The following is a 23,370-nucleotide window of genomic DNA, read 5'->3' as shown; positions in this document are numbered from 1 at the left end:
GACAGTACAGTCCAGCATAGACATACCCAGTCCAGCCCGGATCAGAAGTTTCTACCCAGGCAGAAATGAGATTCCAGCCATCTTTTTGCCTTTCTAGAGTTGATTTCTCCATTCTTAATTTTGTAAAAGGCAGTTCTGCCTGAAACAGTACTTTATTATTATCTATTCTGGCCCGAACAACCATCTTGATACTGAGATAAATTGTGAAAGTCCTCACCAGTCTGAGGCAAGAAAAGAACTTACTTGGGAGATATTCCTCACCCAAATTCACAATCGTTTGTTTTAGAAGTCAGTAACTTGAGGCGCAGGTTATCCACTCTAAAAATGAGTCTGCTAGAATTTACATTGCTAGCAGTGGCACGCTCGCACACCAAAGAAAGCTGACTTGTTGACCAACAAGTGGTCTCCAAGCTAGTGGGGAACTTCGCCCTTCCATATCAGGAGTTAAACACGAAAACGGGTGAACATATTGAAAGAAGAAAATTTAACTTAAAACCTCAATTTCTTTTTTATCTTTTTTTTTTTCCAACATAGAACCTCAATTTCGAAGATAACACTTGAATATAAACTCTTCCCTTATTTGGTTTACTTTAGATAAAAATTTGTAAACTTTTTAAAATCTTAGGCCTACGGTTTTGTTAGGATTTTTTACCCAACCTAACTCTATGGGTCCGATCCATTTTACTTGTTTTAGTATATGATGAGAGTCGGATGCTATAAATCAATATTATAGGGCATTTAAATTTTTTATAGAAAAATTAGATTTTTTTTCTTGATTTTTCTCCACCCATTTTATCCACTTACATTCCCTTTTATTTTTTTTATTATAAAATCTAATTTTTCCATAACATCCAAAATTTCAACAAGAAGTATAAGCATAAGTGAAAAAAAAAAAAAAAAAAGGAATATATAATTTCCAATAATTTTCAACAAACAAAAAAAAAGTGAAAAAATTAATTCCCTTTTTTTTAATTTTAATAAAAATAATATTATACTTTAATACTCTAGTCAAAACCGACTTGACTAAATTCATGTCTTGAAACTAAATCCATGTCTTGAAATTAGAGGATATTACAGATATCTAGAACCATCTTATAAGTGGCCATATTCTATGCAGTATAGGGTTCGTTTTTCCAATCAGTTTTGTGGGGTGTTCATTTCCAATCATCCCATGAAAATTGTTAATCATTCCATTTATTATTACTCAACACTGAGAATATATCTTACTGAATTTGGAGCAACTTTTACAGGGACAAAGAAAACCAACACACAGCTATCTACACAACTAATAAGTTCTGGCCTCTACGAGCGATCTTGATGCCTTGCTCATTCCCATGCTGCAAGAACCCAGCCCAATCTTTTCCTTGTTCCTTCAATCTCTCGGCCAGACCACCACCAAATCCCAAAAGACTTGTGCCTCCTAGCTCCTGAAAAATCCACCCCAAAGTAGACATGCCTGTGAGGGCCATGGCTCCAGCCACAGCAAACCCAACCACTGCTCCCACAAACACAAACCCAGCAAAAAACAGCAAAGGGCTGAAGATCAACAGAAGCGGTGAGCTCAAAACCAGAAGCGTCAGTGAGGCCAAGAAACTGAAACCCATCAAGAACACAAGCGACCCTCCAATTGCCAAGCCTCCCATGGCTGCCAAGACCACCTTGGTGCCTGAGGCCTGCTGCTTCCCATGAACCTCCATTGGGTTTTGCTTTTTCTTTTTCTTTTTGCTCCTTTGCTGTGATCTTTTTGACTGTGTGGTTTTTGAAATTGTACATGAAAGTATGGTTTTATATTTGGTGCATGGGGGTTTTGGTTACGTGTTGGTTTCATTTCTGATGTTATGTGGCAACTGTTGGAGTTCATGTGGGACAGGTGGCAACGGGTACTGTGACACGTAGGTTGCTGCTGCATGTGAAATGGATAATTCTTGTTGATAGGTCTGTTCTAGAATTTGTTTGAGAAGGACCCATCAATTCGAGTCAACAAAGTCAAAGCCCCTGCAACAATTACACAAAGACAAAGTAATTATATTAAGACACTTTTAGCATCAATTTTTGTGGTTAACTGTAATCAACTGCTAAATCATTTTGACTGATTAATTTGATCAGGAAATAGTAGCTCCAATCAAATATCAAACGGCCGGATATGCAGGATAAGGTTTAGAAACTCTGTAGTTTCAGAAAGCATACGTCTGTAAGCATGTTCAGCTCAAAGAGATAAGGGCGCAGCTGCAGAAATTGTGTGAAACGGGGATAATATCCGGCTAATCACGGTATGCAAATGCGTGATAATTTTTTCACTTGGCATACTGTAATTGGCTTATTTTCGTTCTACACAAGTGTTTCTCGCAGTGCTTAGAATGGAGACAGCACTTTCCTTGATTAAAGCTAAATACTTCAAATGAAAACCCTTGAAAAAAGTGAATTATAATGTATTACGCATTTATCTTGAAACGTTTGTTCTTGTCTTTGAGGCCTTTTGTTTTGTTCTGACGCCTTTTCATTTTGTTCAATGCTTGTGCCTTCATTGTACTTTTGGTGGATTTACCTTCCTCTGCAGTTGACTTCATTCGAGAAGGTTAAGGAAGTAGATGAATTCTTCAAAGTCCATCCCAACCCCTCGATAGCATTGAGTGGGTTCAGAGTACTTTGAGTGAGAAACATTCTTGCCTATACTGTGCAGGAGTTGGCTCACCGGAAATACTAGGCTTCATATTTAAGCTTCTTATGTTATGGAAGGAGAGTGACGGTGACACAGAGAGACCTACACCGATATAAACATTTGAGTATTAAAAGAGTACAGCCGCGCGGCTATACTATTTAAATATTCGAATATATTCCAAGATTATGCCGCGCTGCTTACGGTTTGAATATTCGTTTATATTCAAAGAGTATAGCCGCACGGCTATACTCTTAAAATATTCGAATATCAGAAGTATAGCCGCGCGGCTATACTCTTTAAACATTCTATTAAAATTCAAAAGTTTATCATTTTTTAGGAATGTTGGGGTTGTGCTATACTATATAAATCCTCTGCTTCATCAAGCCACCCCATTACAAAAGTTTTAAAACCCTAGAAGAAAAATAGAAAGGGAAAGGAAGCCTAGGAAAACTACACACCGTGTTAAAAGGAATAAACACCACCATCACCCATCTGAATATGTTACAAACACAACTTCACTCCTACCGCCTTCACCAACATCATCAATAATAATAATAGAGGGAAAGAATATACTCTCGAAAGAGGAATACCTAAAATAAGTCTACTATTCAATTTACTGCTAAACTGGTATTACATCATTCTTTGATACATCATCACATCTCAAAACAAGACCCTCAAGACTAGCTGGAAAGATACATTTGGCCCAATTGGAAGATGAGAGTGACGGTGAGGGTTCCTTGGATGCGCATAAAGCAATGCCACTCAAACTCAAACCTACAAAACTTATCTGTGGACTCTATCTAGCCTTTTGTTTTTGGAATGGTTCCTTCGATTTTCTTTAACAGTTAAGCTGGTCAACTTGCATCACTCCAACATAATAATAATAATTGATTGGTAATAAGGGGATAGCTAGAAAGTTATTGGTAATATAGTTAGATCCTGCTTGTTTGTGTCTGTATGTGTGTTTGTGTTCATATTGTCACAGATATGTGCAACAGAAAATAGAAAAAAGTGAATTATATGATCATTAAGATTGGGTTGGGTTGGGTTAGGGGAACAAAGAGAATAAGGAACCTTAGGCTCATAAATAAATGGAAACTTGCATTTCTCTCCCAATTTTGATGAATACAACTATAAGCCATGCAGGCAACAATGGCAGACTGCATCTCTTCCAATTTTAATTAATACAACTACAAGCCATGCAGGCGTAATGGCAGACTGCATTTCTCTCCCAATGTAATCAACACAACTACAAGCTACAACCATTTTCTTCTACAGAAGCTCCTAACAGAACACTCATAATACAACAACTCATAATTCATATATATGATCTTTAAAACTCAATGGTTATGTTCCAAAGGTGCAATTCTTTCTCTGGCACTCTCAAAGCAATGCTTACCAAACCAGATTTGTCTTCATATCCAAACTCTACTTCCTCTGAATCAACTGTTATCTTCTTGGGTCGAGCTGATGCATAGGCTCCAAATACGCCAGATCCGCAAACTTTCAGAACAACTGCTGTACTTGTGTTAGATTCAAACTCTTTTATGGCTCCCCCAGAATTGAACATCTTGATTAGGCCTATGGGAGCAAATTTTACACCACCACTGGACAATTCCTTAACAGGAACCACTGTGAAAACTTCGTACTCTCGGGATTTTAGCGTTATCGGCATGGATGCATCCTTGGGAAGATAGGACACCTCTCCTGCAATTTATATCAATGAATTTGGTTAGTTTACTTGAGAACTATATGGTCTACTAATAAAACATGCAGAGCGTACAAAAGAGCCAAATCAAAATGCTAAACATACCACCAAGATGAGAAAATATGACAGCATCCCCAGACCATTTATCATCTGCAACCTTAGGCAGATAAGCAACATCTTTAGCCCTAATAACCCCAGTCATTGTTCCCGGCTCTAGGTCATGGATGAGGTTCGTCTTCCCAACCTTACACCACCCAGCTCCCTGGCAATTGAAGACCCCCACAACTCCAGTACAATCGTTCAGATTCCATATCTTCAGAAGACTACAATACCAAGATTTAAATCAGAAAAACGGCATTGTTTTGAAAAAACGAAACCACAAAAAAATGGTGATAAGAATCAACGGGCAAAATATTTTTCAAACCTTTTCCCATCCCGGGCAGGATCAGAAAATAAGCAATCTCTTGTTGGTCTTCCTGGAAGTTTAGCCCTCAAGATAGAGCCATCAGGAAGTACGAGCTTCTTCAGAAGATCGAAGTCATGCTGCCCAGGCTTGTCACTGCATCACATATAGATACACCATTATTAATTGCCTTTGTCTGGTTGATCATTTTCACATCAGAAACTGGCATATTTTCATAACCGAAGACCATACCTAACATAAATTGCACATCCTCCGACTGCACGAGCTGCTCCATGATATTCAGCCATCGGGTGCAGGCTCTAACATTCAGAACAATTCCAAAATAAGAATCCGAAAATGCAAAAATGAAAAGAACTATAAGTGAATACATTTCAAACTAATAGATTAGAGTTTGCTTGCTTACATGAAACATATCCCAATCTGGCTGCATAAACTCCCCGAGGAAAACAGTGTTATAAGCAACTGATGCAATATGAATTGTGTGGGATGCTGGATCTCTAGGCCAGAAATCATCTGATGCCCTTATAACAGCTGTCCGCTTCACACTAAAATTCAAGGCCATACCATATCATTAAAGTTAATAATTCACAGGATAGAACAAGAGCTACTATTGAACAGACAGATCTGACACAAATTTTCACCTGTATAAACCATCTGTGTTGTGACTCATACAAGAAATGATACCATTGTCAGGAAAGTTTCTAGCAATAGACGCTTCTAATGCTTGATGGTATTTTCTTGAAAGTTTCACCCTTCCACCATGGCCTGCCCCTAGAGTTTCAAGAATGTTCTGAACATCAACTTTGACTCCATCAATACCGGCTGATGCGAGATAAGAATGCAGTTCATCATAAAAGTTGAAAACTTTCTCAGGATTCACAAGGCCAAGCCCATTTGTGGTAATACTTTTCAAGGCATCACAATGCTCATTAGACTCAATTCCTGGAGATGAAATAGGGTAGGACAACTTGGAATCGTAGTGTTTCATTTCAGTAACACCAGGTCTAACACCACCCCAATATCCAGTTATAGCATGCCACACATAAGCATACCTGAAAATTTGAGAAACAAACAGAATTAATCCCTAATCAACTAAATGATTATCGCAGCCAAAGTCAGAAAATTCAAATATTATGACTTACTTCAAAGCGTGTTTTTCTTTAATTTCGGTAACAATGTGGCAAAGGCCCAAAGCAGGATCCTCTACTCTGTGACCCTCTTTACCATCCTTCTGAAATTTGTGGTTTTCTTTTATGTTTGTTAACCTGTTTGCAAAGCTGAAAAACAAGAAAATAACAAATGTAATTATGTAAGAAAACCTATAAGCCAATCAACACATAAAGGTGAAAAAACATCAAAATGATAGTACTGTGGACCAAAGTGCTCACTTTGCTGCGTTATCAGCTTCATATCCAATACCAGAGGAATCCATGCCGACTGACTGCCATCCGTCATCAATGATAACAAACTTTGGAGGTACTCCACCATCTTCTAGGCTGCAAAAAGACAAAGCAGTTGTGACCGTCTGCATAATGCTAACATCGAGCATTGAAGATACTGTCCACAGTGAGAAAATCAGTACCTCTGTAATCCTTGCTTCAGGCCCTCTGAAGTCACATCAGTGTAGAAAGCATCCCATGTGCACCAACCAAACCAGTTCAACATGTCTGGCATCTGTAAAATAAAGCACAAGTAATTTAGAAATTATCAAACAAATAAATATATTCACTTTCTTTCTGGAAAAAAAGAAAAGACAAATTCAATCCACAATTTAAAGAACTGAGGAAAAAAAAAATCAAATTACCTTCTTCCTCTCGCGATGAGAAAATGTCTGTAAATGTTTTTCCACAGTCCTGTGTATAGTTAAAAATAAAACTAAGTCAACTGAAAACCCCTTCACACATAAATGGTATTAAGAAAACTCCTGTGACAGTCCCAATTCAATATCTTTGTCCTAGAATGGTTCTATTGGAAATTTCCATTTTTTGTTTCCTTCTTAAAATTATAAACTGAAAATAAAGATTACTAGAATCTTAAATTTCAACCAAAATTTAAATTGGCCACTCTCACATTAAGACCATGAGCAGAAATCAAAGAATATGCAATTTATTAACAGCTTGAACTTACTTCACAGAATCTGTGATGACACCAAATGGGTCTGATCCGGCTCCAACAAAAACCAAATGATTACCCTCAAACCCATCAACAGCAGGATCTCCTACAAAACCCAGAATTTTCATAATCTCAGAACCAACAAAAAATGCTTCTAAAAGAACAAAAAGATTTTGAACCAACCAAAAATTCAAAATCTTTCTCCTTTTCACTTACCACTTTCTAGGCAGATTTCAATCTCATTAAGTTCATTCCCTTGAAGAACAGCCCTGAAGTCCCCTTCAAGAATTGGTAGGAAAACTGTATAAACAGCAGATTGATCCACCCCATCTTTGCTTCCTTCACCAAAATCAGAACCCTCCTTTGTCTCAGCAATCAAAAACTGAGTCTCAAAGGGAACATCTTGGCCACTTGTGCCCATCCTCTGTGTCATCCACCATAGTTTAAACCGAAAAACACACATAAAACGCAATCCACTGCACACACAAAAAAATCACATACTTTAACATCAACATGAAATTAAGCCACAAATCCACGTACCACATTGAAATCACAAGTGAAAATGAAGATAAACTCATTCAAGTTTGCTAATTGCATTAACCTCAACACACAGTCAAGTCAAGCCACAAATTCAAATTACAACACTTGCCCACATTGCAAATAACAATAAATAAATAAAAGTGAAAATGAAGATTTAAAAAAAAAAAACTTACTCAAGTTTGCCAATTGGAAAGACCCTGCGACTACCAATCTGATCAGATTGGACCCCAATGAAAGCCCCATTGGTAAGTGCACCACCAGAGGCTGGAGTAACAACAACGTTGTCATGAACATCAGACAACACTTTGTTCCCCAACACCATCAAGTTCCCATCTTCAACACAAATCCCAGCCCCAACCGTCATCTTTGATCTTCCTCCTCTTCCTCTGCTGCAAAAACTCAACCAAAAACTACACTAAAAATCTGAGTGAAACAACAAAACAATGCCTGCCCAACAGCAATAATGCAATTGAAGACAAACAAAACAAGAGGGGTATTTATAGCCCGGGAAGAAACTGTCGTGTTTAACTGAAAAGGAGTTGTGCAAATTTGAATTTTGCAATCTAGGGACTCCGTGGAAACCGGGAAAAGCCCCTCCTCGATTGTTGTGTCCCACGTAAACAAAAATATCTTTGTTGGCGGGGGAGTACATCCCTTAATTTATATCTGGTGTGCGTTGCTGTAACATGATGTCTGTCGCATTTTTAATCATAGAGTTGTATTATTGGATCATAGAGTTGTATTATTGGATCACTTTTCCATTTAGCCACTTCAGGTAATCTTTGTAATCAAGTTCGAATCTCATTCAATGCTGATTAGATCAATTTAAAATAATTTAAACGTTTATAAAAAATCGGAAAAAAAAAAAACCACGCCCTTTGCATCCAATGTCGAATCTTATCTCTGCAAATTGTATCAATTTAAAACAATTTATCCCTATAAAATGAGAAGAAGAAAAATTGATGGAGTTGTATTATTGGATAACTTTTCCATTTTTTTGACAGACATAAAGTCAGGCCTTTTTTGGACCGTAATTACATCGAATGCATGTGAACCCACCTGCCAATTAGCCACTCTTTGATTATTAGCCGTCGGATGTATGGGTGGGGGCCACCCTCCTGCTGAATCAGAATTTTTTTGTCATATAATGGTATAAGGTGCACGCACAGTTATGCTGCATGTGAATTTGAGTGATGGTTTCAAGAGATCAATTGGGTTTCGCCATTTTTGGGGATGTGGTTGATTAGAATCGTTGGAGTGGGCCTGCAGATTGACCAACGGTTGTGATTGGTATTGATCCACGTCAATGCACACGAGAAGCACTGGATTTATTTGTGGAAAAATATCTACTCGAATGACCAATTATGTGACTTCCCGGCGGCGCATGCAAAAGTGGCGGTTTTTAACGTTGAAGGGTCCAAATTCAACAACAAAATTCTGAGAGAAAGAGAATAGGCAAGTTATCCAATGAGCTCAAGGTCACATGAACCCTACCACGCGGCATGTGATGAATGGCTGGATAGAATGTCACTAATTTGTACCCCAATAACTTGAGGACAGCTCAGTCTAGGTAGGTAAGGGCTCTGAATTTGATCGTAGGATACAACGTAGGCTTCAGCTGGAAATACGTGGATCTGACGTGGAAACTCAAAATTGGAGCCAACTTATCATAAAGAATTCAGAAATGTATACGCGGCGCAACTGGGATAATGCATAAAAACAGCTCAGATCCTAGTTGGAATTCATGTCACAACACGCTTGGCCTTTTCACAAGCAATTGCCAGGCAGATTGAGACATGGTCAGTAGTCCAATATAATGCAAATGACTTTAATGATAATTAATGTGGCCACGTAACACGTTGATGCAAATTTTGCAGTCCATATGGCTGTTAATGGGACTCTTACTAGGGCTGATTGTGATCTTTAGTTGCGTGATGATATATGTAATGAATCACTCGGTTGTCTAGTTTTACGGCCAAATAACAATTGTAATGCAATTATAATTACAAAAACAAGTCCTAATCTTATATTAGTTCAAGTGATTAAAAATATTATTCTTACATTCAAAAAGATCGCGTCGTCAAATTACTTTCCATAATAATACTTTTATGTGCATATTTATATCCTCAAAACAATAGTATGTTTAACAAATGTGCACATAAAAGTATGAGGGAATTGGCTAGCACATAAAAATAAGGACATGACAACATCTTCAATATGCTAAGATTGAAATTCGAAATTCGGGTCTAAATACAATAAGAATTTGCGAAATTTGAGATGGCCTTAACTTACAAATAATAAGATTATGAATATTTTACTTTCTTGTTGTTTGGTTACTAATGATTAAGGCTAGGCTAGACCCCGGTAGTAAGCAATTTTAATGATTGATTGGCCACATCTAAGAACATTATGGTAATTTCATCCTATTTGTTTTAAACTTGTCTTGCTCTTTTAACCTCTATCCCATTTTTTCTCTTTCAAACACATACATATAATGTGTCTACTCTCTCTCCTCTCTCAAACATGAATACTGTGCATCGAGTGAATATATCTCGATTCCACGGAGTGACACACACTAGCAGTGGCGGAGCCACTCCTAGACATGGAGTGGCCCCAGCCCCCTTATATTTTTATCACACCTTTATTATATTAATATGATATATATAATTTGTAATAAACAACTTAGAATTTAAGTTGAAATTTCTTCTAAACAAATTAGACATGACTCAATAAGAAATATTTAGCTCTAAACATGTAAATATTAAATATTTAGGTGTTTTATATACTTACATTTTCTACTTCGGCGGCCCCCCACCCCCACTTTTACAATTCTAGCTTAGCCCCTGCACACTAGTACCCCCCACTTTTACAATTTTAGCTCAGCCCTGCACACTAGTAGTGGGATACGTTATTGTATATATGCCTCTTTTTCTCAATGTCTAAGAATTTGTTATAACTTTTTCATTCCAATCCACCTTCCTCTCTGGACATTGCGGTAGCTTTCATTCCTTGCCAATGCACCCCTTCTCATAAGCAGGGGAATACACCAAACCCTCAATGTCCAAATTCTTTTCTACCCTTTATTCTGCTCATATCATATATAAATGTTGTAGTAGTAGAGGAGAGAAATTGAGGAGAGGGATGAAGAAAAGGAAACCTAAGGCATGGGTGGATTGGGAAAGATAACATTTTTAATTCCAACCTTATATTTCTTCTTGGATAATACTTTATCTTTTTTTTTATTTTTATAACAATTCACTTTTATGTAACAACAAATGAGGCCCAATCTTACTAAAAACAAATAAGACCCAACTCTCTTTAAACTCTATCTCATTTGTTTTTAATAAAAGCAAAACTATAGCTATCCCTCTCTTCCTCTTTCGTGCCCCTCTCTCTCACGTATAGACGAGACGAATACGCAGAGGAAAAGAGAAGGAGGTCAAAATCTGCTTACATTACGCCCCAGGTACTCTCTTTTTTTATCATAAAGGTTTAATTTTTTCTCCAACATTTCTTAAGCGTAGTAAAATTAGAGTATTCGTGACCTAAGTTTTTGTGGGTATGTTGAAAAAGCAGTTGATCTTTGTATCTTTGTTGAATTTTACAGAAATTTGTGTGTTTTTCATTTGGGTCTCTGCCAATTTTGATGCTTGTTCTATTTTCGAGTTCGATAAGATTTTTGCAGGCACCTATGATTAAATTGGGAAATTTTTGTCACTTGAAACGGAATTTAATTTTCCTTTTATTTGGAGTAAATTTAAAGCAGGGTTTATTGAAGCACTTTGGGTGAAATTTAAAGTGTAGTTTATGATTGCATCTTAGGCTGTGGATATTTCAGTTGAGGTTGTAATTGTGAGAACAGCTCTGTTTCAGTTCTCTCAGACTAGGCAGGGATAGTTTGTATTGTGTTGTATATTTTTACTGATATAATGCTTAATTAGAATTAGAGTAGATGTTTATTATGAGAACAGATGTTTTTTTTAGGGATTGGTAAACATGATTTCTGATTTTATGCTCCGATTTGAACAAATTTTGATTAATATTTGAAGGTTCCAAAAGTCAGATCAGTTAAAAATGCAGTCCAATGAAGCTCCTGTTTCCATGGAAGTCGAAGCAGTTCCATCTAAACCAAGTTCAGCATCTGCGGCTTTGCCACCAAAGCCAATTTTTGAGCCTTTGAAGGCTCATGAGATGTCAGATGGTCGAGTCCAGTTCCGGAAAGTCTCTGTTCCGCCACATCGATATTCGCCTCTCAAGAAAGTATGGATGGAAATATACACCCCAGTTTACGAGCAGATGAAGATAGACATTCGTATGAATCTCAAGGGTCGCAAAGTTGAGTTAAAGAGTAGAGCTGACACACCTGATGTGAGTAATCTACAGAAGTGCTCTGATTTTGTTCAGGCTTTCATGCTGGGGTTTGATGTGATAGATGCAATTGCCCTTTTGCGTATGGATGAGCTGTATGTGGAGTCTTTTGAGATCAAGGATGTTAAAACACTTCGTGGGGAGCACTTGTCTCGTGCTATAGGAAGACTGTCCGGTAAAGGTGGTAAAACAAAGTTTGCCATCGAGAATGCTACAAAGACGAGGATTGTGATTGCTGATACCAAGATTCACATACTAGGCTCTTTTGCAAATATTAAAGTTGCAAGGGATTCTCTTTGCAGCCTTATCTTAGGGTCCCCTGCTGGAAAAGTGTATTCAAAATTAAGAGCAGTTACTGCTAGATTGGCAGAAAGGTTTTGATTTTAGATTTTAGTCTGTGATACCTTGGAGAGTTTGTCTTGAGTAATGCATTTGTTATAGCCAATTATTGTTTTGAGTCTTCAGAGGACGCGTGTGGCTCTGCAAAGGTTCTAGGTATTTTTGTAACTTGATTAGACGTGGCATCTTGTAAGAATTTCCTGTTTATGAAAACATTTTGTTTGAGTTGCATTCATATTTATATTTCTGTTTCATTTTAGACTATTCTCCTGAGTGACAGGTTCATTTTGATATCCAGTTGATACGTTATATCATCAAAGTGCTTACATTATTTATAAGAGTTCTTCAAGGTGTTTCTTCCTGTGTTAAGACAAATACAAGGGTTGATGACCGGAAGGACTTGTATCAAATAACAATAAAAATATGGACTTTATGCTGGTTAGCTATCTTTCCCCGATCACCATTGCCCACTCCGCAGAGCAACTCTTCCAATGTTTGAAGGGTCATAGTCAGCACACTTAAAACTGCAGCAGATGCAGCATCTGGTTCCTTGCCACCCAAGCCAAAGTTTGAGCCTATGAAGGCTCATGAGATGTCATATGGCTAAATTCAGTTCCGGGAAGTCTATGTTCCGACACAACTTCACAAAAAAAAACCTAGCAATGCTATTCTTCTAGGAGAACTGTAAAAAGTCATTCCGAAATCAAATGCATGCGTTTTGATAGAGGATTAAACAAAGTATAAAGGGTACATAGATATATTAACCGGCCAAAAGAAATAAAGAGACAATTTTGGCATGTAATTAAAACCAAGAATTCATGGTTTGACACAACTTCACAAAAACCAATCAATAAACAATGCTGACCTTAGCTAAGTTCTGACTATAATGCACATATTCTTTTTACGTCACACGTTAATGGTTATAAAAATAAAAAAATAAAAAAAAATCTTGGGCTAACGTCAACCTGGTGTTAGCTATGACGTCACTAGCACATCACCAACTCTATGACGTCACCAGTCGGGTTGGTGACCCCAACTTGTTGCCCATGCTACTTTTCCGCACTAGAAGGGCTTCACGGGCCTAGGCCCCTTCCTGTCCGGGCTGGCCCCTTGCGCTAAAAATGCTCTAAGGAAGGAGAGAAGAGACCTCTCAAGCCTTGCTAAATGTTGACACTCCTAACTTCGGACTCAAAAGCCCAAATCCAATCAACTTAGTCCTGTTATATTTTGGACAATATGTTGGATTATTTTTCTTTTTTTAAATCAAAAGGCTCAAAAGGTAGGAGTTTGGGGAAGATTATATCGTATTGACTTAACTACCTCTCTTTTGTTTTCTCATTATCATCCTCATCATACCTTAGACCCTTTGTCACATTTGAAGATGAGAGAACAAGAAAACAAAATGTTTCTAAGAGAACATGAAGACATCACGCCAAGTTTTATTTTTATTTTGGGTAAATATCACGAGGTGTCCCCACATTCGAAGGGTGGGATTAATTCCCGCTCGGGTTTCGGCTTGCCTTTGGTCATAACGTGCTTCCAACGGATTTCGAACCCCTGACATTGAAGCACCTGGTAGCTTCCCAACTGGAAATGGTAGTTTGTCAACCGCGCCACACCTTTTAGTTCCAAATTACACATATAAAGGAAACCAAAGAAAATCCCATTTCTTTGACACAAGAGTTATCGAATCATACATTTTAAGAGTATTTGTCCTCTTGCAAAAGTTGTATCTTGTAGCTAAATTATAAGCCTCTTTCGTTCAAGTGGGGATCTATGGAAAGCAACACGTTCCATGTATAGCACGTCAAAAACAAAAATGTGTCCTCAAACTTGCTTTTTGAATCTTTGAGAGTTCCTCGCTAAGTTGGTTACCACAAAACATTTGGTGCTAGATGAAAGAGATACAAGCAAGCATTAAATTTTGATTGACCACACATGCTAGGATGGATCCGGGGTCTGTACATTTTAGGGATTGTGCATTTTAGTGTAATCATTATAACTGGTCCAAGAATTACAATTAATTAATCTAAATTCATAACTAATGGCAGTACACATATATGAATAACCCCCAAAAAATAAAAAAATAAAAAAATAAACACAGAGGCACAAGGCACAAACAAAATTTTAAACAAGAAAAAGAAATCAAAATTATAAACCCTAGTTTGGTTGTGATCGATCTAAGATATCAGTATATCAATCTTCAAGCTAAATAGAGTAATTGCTGTGAAAAGGGTTTACATGATAGAGCATTGGACTGGTTCTAGATATTCATGAACCAGTTTATAATAGTTTAGACTATTGATTATATAAACACAATTACCAAATTAATGTTATATTTATTGTTGGTGAGTCCTTATTTAGTTAGGATTTTGGTTCCTTACTGTGTTAGAATTTTGGTTACTTACCTCTTTATTTAGTCATATTATAATTGAGATTTATTTCCTATTGTATTTAGGGTTAACACATCTTTGTACTTGTTTATAAATAACTCCATACGTATTTCAGATATCTATCTGAAAATTTATCCTTCTTTGTTTGACATTTATCTAAAGATATAGAATCCTCATCAGTTTCAACTAGTGAACCTTTCCAGAAATTCCTTTATTTATGGAGGAGCTGAAGGATCGCCCTGGTCTGTCGTCGCATAAGCCGAAGAAAGTCCTTTATTTATGTTTCGGCGAGTATTCTCCTGGCACTTCTGTTTCTTACTTTATTCACGCCTTTGATTTGGAGAAAAATTGCTATATACTTCCATTGGCAGAATCCAGTATAGTGGGTAAAACAAATCAGCGTCTTCCCGTATGTATGGGTTTTGGTGTCTGCGGCTCCAACATCGTTTTGGCAGGCGGCCTTGAACCGGAATTCAATGAAGGTGGGAATTTCACACCATATCCTTGTAGAGATGTTTATGTGTTTGACACTGCGGACTGCATTATGAATTCACCCCCTATGATACGTCACTGTCCCCTTCAACAAGGGAAGACTTACCCCCTCATGGTGGAGCATGACTCCAAATTATATGTTCTCTCGTCCCGAAGTTTAATGTTAATATGTGGCGTACACTTCGCTCCTGCGTTTGAGATGTTAGACCCCAAAAATGACGAATGGGTGACTCTGCCCGAACCCCCAATTTTCCACTGACGCTACCTTGGAAGCACCACCAATTGTGTTGTTGTAGGCACTAATATCTTTGTGTCATGGGGGTCTCCAAGTTTACCGTCGCAACCCACATAGAACCATCCTCACTTTTCCCTCTCATGACCCTGAACTTGTTTTACCAAGTTCCTGAAGACACTCATCACCTTTGGCCAGTAACTATACAGCATCAATCAACCGCATGATGTGGAGCCCTGATGGGACACTTTTAGGTAAGCATAGGTGTCCTTGTTTGTTTAGTGTCTATTTAATTTTGTTCTCATATTGTGAAGTAGACACCTGCTAGTTAATCACAAGAAAGTATTATCAAGAAATAGGAAATGAATCCTAAGCTGGTTATGATCAATCAGGTTTCTGCTGCAGGTGTATCATACTCTAAAGCACATCGTGCACATATACTCCTATTAGGGTAAATTGACTTTAAGTATTGCTGTGGTTGTCCTCTTGTTTTCAGATCGAGGCTCATGCGTGTTGTCACGTGTGTGGGCAGGATAGGGTCATTGTGGTTTGATCTATAACTTAACTAATTCTAAAGTGATTGTGCAAGTTCAAGTTTAATGTCAGTTATGATTTTTCAATATTCTGCACGTGTGGGATGCAATCACTGGGACTACGAGAAGTAATTAAAAAAGAGAAATTCAGATTATGCAATTCAATGGGTATAGCCGAGCGGAAGATGTGTGTGTGTGTGTGTGTCTTTCTGTGTGCATGTATTCTTAATATGAAAGGTTGGCTTTTATAAGCTCCATATGAAACAAGGCACCATACGGAACGTTGCATGCATCAAAGCCCTCTGCAATGCTGAATATAACTGGCGACTTTAAAATAGGAAGGGATGTGTCTCTTCCGGAAACTGATGTTCGTTCTGCAAGAAATCCTCCTAGAGATCTTGGAGGCAAACCGCCTTCTCAGAGGGAGATTCTTGCCTTTTATGCTGGAAATGTGCATGGCTATTTACATCAAATTCTGCTAGAGCACTGGAAGGACAAAGACCCTGATATGAAGATCTTTGGCCCAATGCCTCCTGGTGTACCTTGCAATCAAAATGAACTACATCCAGCATATGAAGAGAAGCAATACTGTATCTGCCCCAAGGTTTACGAGATCAACAGCCCAAGGATGGCTATACTATTTATAAAAGAAAAATAGCATTATCTGTTAAAAAAGCGACGGGTGCGTTCCCTAAGTTCATAACTGCTGATAAAGAATCACGTTCCTGTTAAAAAATAAAATAAGAGCATCACTTGATAATGGCAAATTAGGCTATAGTTGTTACCCAAAAAAAAAAAAAATTAGGCCATACTACGGTATTTTCTTTTTTTTTAAATAGTATAGCTGTGCGGCTATAGTTTTTTAAAAATAGTCACACTGCGAGTATAGCCGTGTGGCTATACGTGTTTTGACACGTGGGCATCTAATCGCTATGCGGGTCCCTTTTTGTTTTTTGGCCCTATAAATAGTATAGCCGATCAGCAATAACCTCACATATTTTTCAAAATAGCATAGCCACGCAGCTTTACTGGGGTATTTTTTATTAAAAAAATTAGTATAGCCGCTCGGCTATACGTGTTTTCAGACGTTCCTTTTTTATTTATAAATAGTATAACCTCGCGGCTATGCTTGGGTATTTCTTTTTTTAAATAATATAGCCGATCGGCTTTACTAGTGTTTCGTATTATTTAATTTAAAAAATATATAGGCTATACTGTTAACAGCTTAACGAAGATGGGGCACTAACCCTCCTATTGAGAATGGTGCTGGGCCGAGCACCCCTTATGGAGCAGCGTTCAGATCAACACCAAAGGTGACATTTCCATGTGCATGATTACCAATGAAATGAGGATTTTGAGTGTATCTCTTCTGTGTGTGATCCCTTCTCCTGGTCTCACCACCGTAGTTTATTTATTTATTGAGGTGAAGCTACATATTTAGGTATTTATAGGTTTAGAATACTCGAATTAACCTAGTAGAATTCGTTATAGTAGCATTTGAAGGTGAGGCAATTTCCACTCATTTAGGATAATTGGAGAAGTGATGGAACTATACCAACAGCTATATTATCTTGCATCTCTGTACAAGTTTTTGATTTACTCTTTTTGCCCATCTTATGGATCCAAAAGCTGCATTTCACCCAGATTACATTACTGAGAATTGACAAAATGTATTTGCAGAGATGCCAGACCCGCCAGGAAAAATGAAATCTATAGAAGAAAAAAAATGCCATTCAAGTTTTCGAAAAATGGGAAAAATAAATAAATAAATAGTATAGCCGGCTATACTGTATTTAAGTTTCATAATCGCAATAGTCCCGCCAGGAAAAAAGAAATCTGAAAAAAAACGCCATTCAAATTTTCGAAAAATAGGATTATTATTATAATCAATAATATAGCCGCGCGGCTATACTGTATTTAGGTTTCATATTTGCAATTGTGTCTAAAGGCACTCTATCTTTTAGAAAAAGAAAAATAAATAATTCAATATGAGGTCTCTCAATTCTGAGACCGATTTATAGTTTTTCTCCGCCTATGGACTGGGAGCACATAAGCATGGGAATATCTAATATTAAGTTTCAGATTTTTCCATTAAAATATTTTGGTAGCTTCTCATTATATCAAGGCTGGTCTACACAAATGGAGGTGATGCCATTTTGGCGTTAGCATCAAATGGCATTCATTTTCTCTGGAAATGTCCACGGGACCTTAATTCTAGTGGAGTGGTAAAGAATGACATGCTTTGTAATTCCTTCCTATATTAGATTTCTCCACTTTTTCCTTTCGAATTGAAAACAAAGCGACAGTTGGTCATATGATTTTGATGATATTGATTGAACGTATGCAACTCCCAAGGTTCACCCTAATTTATAGAAACCAAGGAGTCGCTTAGAGCTGATGAACAATGACCTTCCCAGCACCAACCCTGAAGACTCTATGTCCTGCTTTGATTTGTCCAAGAATGATTCATATCTCATATCACCAACAGGAGGGATTATCTCCATTTTTGACATGACAACATTTAAGGTAAACCCAACACAAATAGTATTCTTGAATGTCGTATTTTTCATAAATTTTTAGTTACTCATGGTATTGACCATCGCATTTCTTGTCCCTATCACCTTGAACAAAATGGTTTGGCAAAACGGAAACATCGTCATATTGTTGACATTGAGCTTACCTTGTTGGCCCATGCTTCCATGCCTTTTGCCTATTGGGCTGAGGCCATGCATACTGATGTGTATTTAATTAATCGTCTTCCTTATAAAGTTTTGGATCTTCAGTCTCCATATCAAATTCCTTTTCATAAAGAACTTATCTTTGCTTTGCTTAAAAATTTTGGGTGTGCATGTTTTCCATTTCTTCGGCCTTACAATACTAATAAACTTCACATACGATATGTTAAGTGTGTCTTTCTAGGCTACTTATTAGATCATCAAGGTTATCATTGTTTAAATTTGACTACTAACAGAGTCTTTTTATCACGCCATGTTATTTTTGATGAACATTGCTTCCCCTTTCAAGAGACCAAGGGCTCTCATGCCCCAAATTCTTCTTACTGCGGATTCTGCACCACCATTACAAATTTTTAGGTTCCTTCGCAAATGGAGGTGATGCCATATTGGTGTTAGCATAAAATGGAATTCATTTTCTCTGGAAATGGCCACGGGACCTTAATTCTAATGGATTGGTAAAGAATGACATGCTTTATAATTCCTTCCTATTAGATTTCTCCTTTTTTTTCTTTTCGAATTGAAAATGAAGCGACAATTGGTCATTTGATTTTGATGATATTGATATTCTTTTTTTTTTATAAATATAACAAGAGATTATGTGAGATTAGCTCCTCAGTATCGGTCATTAGATGCACAAACATCCACAACCCTTAATGAAGGGACCAACACATTTTGGGAGCCCCCTGCCCATCCCCTTGATCATAATTTTATTAATAAAAAAAGAAACATATAAATAAAGAAAACAAGAACAACAGGAGGACCAAACCAAAACCTTGCATAAAAGAAAGACATTGATATAAAGGTACAGCAACATGCAGACCCAAGAAACCAAAACTCTGAAAGGGTAAACAAAAAGATTCTAAGTACAAACGGTAACTGAGCATGCCCAACTAGCCCCGATGACAAAAAGGCAAAATAAATGAAGGTACAATGTCCCACCATGTGAAACCAAATCCTGGAGCACGTGATTTACCAAAGCGTCAGCTTCATGATTACCCTAAACCCTAAAGTGTTGTTTGAAAAGTGAAGCAATTACCAAGACCACTCCAACTCAACATGCAATTCTCTACGATAAATAATGTGTGTAGTAACAGAATTTAGTAGCACTCAGAGGCACACATTCCCACACACACACACACACACATAATATGAGGTCTCTCAATTCTGAGTCAACTGATCTGGATAGTGATTTATAGTTTTTCTCTGCCTATGCATTAGGAGCATATAAGGCCATCTCCAACCATGGGGGCCAAACCTAAATAATCCCAAATTTTAGCCCAAAACCATTCTCAACCCATGTATAGGGAGGGGTGGAATTTTGGGCTGACTAATAAGTGGGGTGGTATTTGGCCCCAAATTCCAGTCCGGGCGGAACTTGCCTAAGGCCTAATTCCCCCTCCTACCCGAGCTAGCCCCTTGTACTGGAAATGCTCTAAGGAATGAGAGAAGAAACCTCCCAGTCCCTGCTAAATGCTAACACTCTCAATTTCAGACTCAAAAGTCCAAATCCAATAAACTTAGCCCTGTTATATTTTGGACAATATGTTGGGATATTTTTCTTTTCTCTTCTTTAAATCAAAAGGCTAAAAAGGTAGGAGTTTGTGGAAGATTGTTGAGGCCCAAAAAAGTTCATGGTTAGGTCCAAATAAGTTTCCAGCCCAATATGATACTGTATTAAGAAAAGTCACATATCGGAGTACACGAAGGCTCGCCATATACAAGTCATAGTCCATATGTCATGCTAAATAAATAATTTGTCATGCCAAAGACTGAGATAATATTATAAAATACAAGCCCATGCTAAACTAAGCATCGTGTCCCTTTTCAAGGACGATAAAATTGAAGCACGCCAAGCGACACGCCACGCCAAGCAAGGAATTATTATTCCGCACCCAATCACACCACAAGCTTAAGTGGGCCCCAAGCCACTCAAATACCCAGGGCTTGCTTGAGTGGGTTGTGATATGGATGGTAATAAATTATCATGAGGCCCATTGATTGGCCGAGAAATGGAAGTCCCGGGTTGCTTGGGAGCCACGAGACTCAAGCCCATTTCATAGGCCTAAATATGTGGATGAGCACAAAGAGAGAAAAATAGTCCATTACTTCAACCAAAATAGTCCATTAACTTAACCTATATAGCCCAACAATTGATGAAGTTAGCCCATTCACTTGATAATCCAACTTATTGTCCTAGAAGGCCCAAGCAACTCAAGAAAATATCTGCAAAATCTCCAGCACCTAGCTGAAAACAAAAGCCATGATGAAAGCTAAAATATCCATGTGTGTAAGCTGCTGGGAAGCTCCAGCACATGAGAGGGAACAAGTTTCAAGTAAAAATATCCAAAAAACCAAGGGATACTTGAGCAAAACACCCTTCAAACCAGTGTACATACCTATTTCTTTCCCTCATCAGACCTAGCCTTGGAAGAGGGGAGAAAAGAATGAAGGAGATGGCTGGGAATGGAAGTCTCCCACTGAAACAGCTGCGGGAAAGGGGCCTTGAGCTCCCAAAAATCTTTGATTTTGTGCAAATAGGCAGAGGAAATTTCACCAAGATAGGAAAAGTCAAGGGATGAGATGAGAAATGAAAGGAAAAGCTTGACCAAAATGGGTAGAAGTCATTAGAGTTTCTTGGGAAGTCATGGTTTCCAGCGACTATAAAATGAGGCATCTTCTACCCAACGAAGGCAACCCACACCTAGAGAGCAAGCTTCCTCTCTTGCCTGCAAAAACCCAGCAATTTCGTGCACTATTCACCCTTCTTCTCCATTTTCTTCTTCTAGCAGACTAGTTTCACATCTGACAGAATTTCTGTCAAGCTACCGAAAGAACATGGTTCTTTCTTTCTATCTTCTCAGCCAAATCTGCTTGCAAACCTTTTCTTCCTCACCTTAACACTCCCATTTCTCCCTAGAAAGCCATATTTTCCTTTTTGGTGCTAAACTCATGCTGATTTTGCTTCCATGCCACAAGCCTCTCATGCCAAGCTAGAAAATTTATCTGTAAGCATCAAGAAATCATTTGTAAGTTAATGTTGTTTTAGTTGGTGAAGGTAACCAGAACGCTTCGTAAGGCTCTATTGCCCTTTCGAAGCGCTTTTGAGGCTTGATTTTCGAACTCAGACACAGGGGAGAATTTCTCTTTTACGGCGGTCCAGTCCATTTGCAGCTGCCGAAAGAAAAAGACCCCTACAAAGATCATATCTTATTGACTTAATTCCCCCCTCTTTTGTTTTCTTATTATCATCATCATCATACCTTAGACCCTTTGTCACATTTGAAGATGAGAGAACAAGAAAACAAAATTTTTCTAAGAGAACATGAAGACAAATCACCCCAAATTTTACATATAAAGGAAACCAAAGCAAATCTCATTTCTTTGACACAAGAGTTATCGAATCATACATTTAGGAATGTCCATTCTCTTGCATCTAGGTTCGATCCTCCTTTTCGTATATTAGAAGAGTAGTTTAGAATTTAAAAGTGAGGAAACCTTCTACCATGATTTATTTATTTTAAATTTCTTCACTTCTTTCTTTATTTGTGCAAAAAGTTAAAAGGGAAAAGAAAGAAAGAAAGAAAAAAAAAAAAAAGGGCCTTCTAGAAGGCATGTGACCAAGTGCCAACCCTTTATCCATATCAAAACACATCTTTCTGCCATAAATTACATTGCCCCACATCCCAGTTAATGCCAGTAGTATACGAAGACGTAGCAAGTAGAATTTTAGCGAGCAAGACAAAGGGCTTCTAGAAGCCAAGCCCTTCTCTTCTCACACGTGGCAACCCATGATCGCAACCACTCGGATTGGTTTACAAAGCTCTCTCATCTCACTGTCAATTCAACAGGCCCATGCTCTTGTTTTCTTATTAGACCCAAACAAAAGGAAAGAAAAAAGGAAGGAAATATAAAAAGAAAGAATAAAAATGGAGAGGCACATGCTAATCTGGTGGTTGGTCATTTTCTTGAAGCCTCACTTGATCTATGGGTTCTTCTTTCTTGCATTTCAGAATTTACAGTGGGGGCTCTCTCTCTCTCTCTCTCTCTCTCTCTCTCTCTTCTTGGCCTTCTAGAAACTCTGTCACGTGCGAAGGCCTTCCATTCCCATGGACTTCAAAACAAAGGGGTGCCCTACAACAACACCAACTTGGGAAAGGTTTCAAGCAAAGCTCGTAATTGTTAAGAGTAGAAAGAGATGGGCCCGGCTTATTCAAACCGATATTGTTCTCAACTTACTCAAATTATCTCGATTATATTCATATTGAAATTTACTTATGTTGCATTTTATTTTGTTAAGTCTCCCATATAAGACTTTACATTATTTACCCATCTTCATCTTACAAAATAGTAATATTGCTTTTACAAGCAACAATATCAATGACAATTTTAGAATCTCCATCCACCTTTTTCATAAGATTTTTTACTAAACTTAGGTATCATATATTTCAATAAATAATAAATAAAAAACTTACGTGTCATATTAGATTTCGATCTCGGTTATTTGATTAAGTTCATTATCGTGATTATACACTAAATATGTACATATGTACGTATGAATGTACCTAAAATAATGTATCTAAGTTAATAATGGATCTAACAAATTACCAAAATCAAAATCTCATTTAACACCAGAGATTAATTGGAATATAATTTAAGTATGACAATCATATGACTATAATTTCAAATGTAAAAGCAGCCAGCTCAAGCTCAACAACATTTTATTTACCATCCTCATAGGACAGTAAAATAGTAAAAAAGTTAAACTAATTTTTACTACAGAAAATGATGATGTTCTAGAAGCATGGTAAATATTAAAGTAGAAACAGCAAGTGAGT

The 23,370-nt window shown here is 37.6% G+C and overlaps 3 protein-coding genes across 4 annotated transcripts; 1 reads left to right on the top strand and 2 right to left on the bottom strand.

Annotated features, from left to right (window-relative positions):
* LOC18772381 (oleosin S1-2) lies at positions 985–1,988 on the bottom strand. Its single transcript, XM_007207892.2, has one exon. The coding sequence runs from the start codon at positions 1,695–1,697 to the stop codon at positions 1,278–1,280; it is 420 nt and encodes a 139-aa protein (XP_007207954.2). The 5' UTR covers positions 1,698–1,988; the 3' UTR covers positions 985–1,277.
* On the bottom strand, positions 3,726–8,030 carry LOC18774843 (probable galactinol--sucrose galactosyltransferase 1). The gene is made up of 13 exons (XM_007208650.2): positions 7,617–8,030; positions 7,120–7,379; positions 6,919–7,009; positions 6,596–6,644; positions 6,374–6,465; positions 6,180–6,287; positions 5,934–6,068; positions 5,433–5,843; positions 5,195–5,336; positions 5,023–5,090; positions 4,792–4,926; positions 4,473–4,690; positions 3,726–4,366 (listed from the first exon to the last, which is right to left on the bottom strand). The coding sequence occupies exons 1-13, from the start codon at positions 7,805–7,807 to the stop codon at positions 3,993–3,995; spliced, it is 2,274 nt and encodes a 757-aa protein (XP_007208712.1). The 5' UTR covers positions 7,808–8,030; the 3' UTR covers positions 3,726–3,992.
* On the top strand, positions 10,685–12,404 carry LOC18775588 (RNA-binding protein pno1). Of its 2 annotated transcripts, none has more exons than XM_020566906.1 (2): positions 10,685–10,909; positions 11,493–12,404. In XM_020566906.1, the coding sequence occupies exon 2, from the start codon at positions 11,518–11,520 to the stop codon at positions 12,190–12,192; it is 675 nt and encodes a 224-aa protein (XP_020422495.1). In that variant the 5' UTR covers positions 10,685–10,909; positions 11,493–11,517; the 3' UTR covers positions 12,193–12,404. The 2 variants fall into 2 exon arrangements, with proteins under 2 accessions (XP_020422495.1, XP_020422496.1); XM_020566907.1 differs by lacking the exon at positions 10,685–10,909 and adding an exon at positions 10,917–11,002.

Source organism: Prunus persica, chromosome G6 (assembly GCF_000346465.2).
Source record: "Prunus persica cultivar Lovell chromosome G6, Prunus_persica_NCBIv2, whole genome shotgun sequence".
Classification (NCBI taxonomy): Eukaryota; Viridiplantae; Streptophyta; class Magnoliopsida; order Rosales; family Rosaceae; genus Prunus; species Prunus persica.
This window is presented reverse-complemented; position numbering and strand designations above follow the sequence as displayed.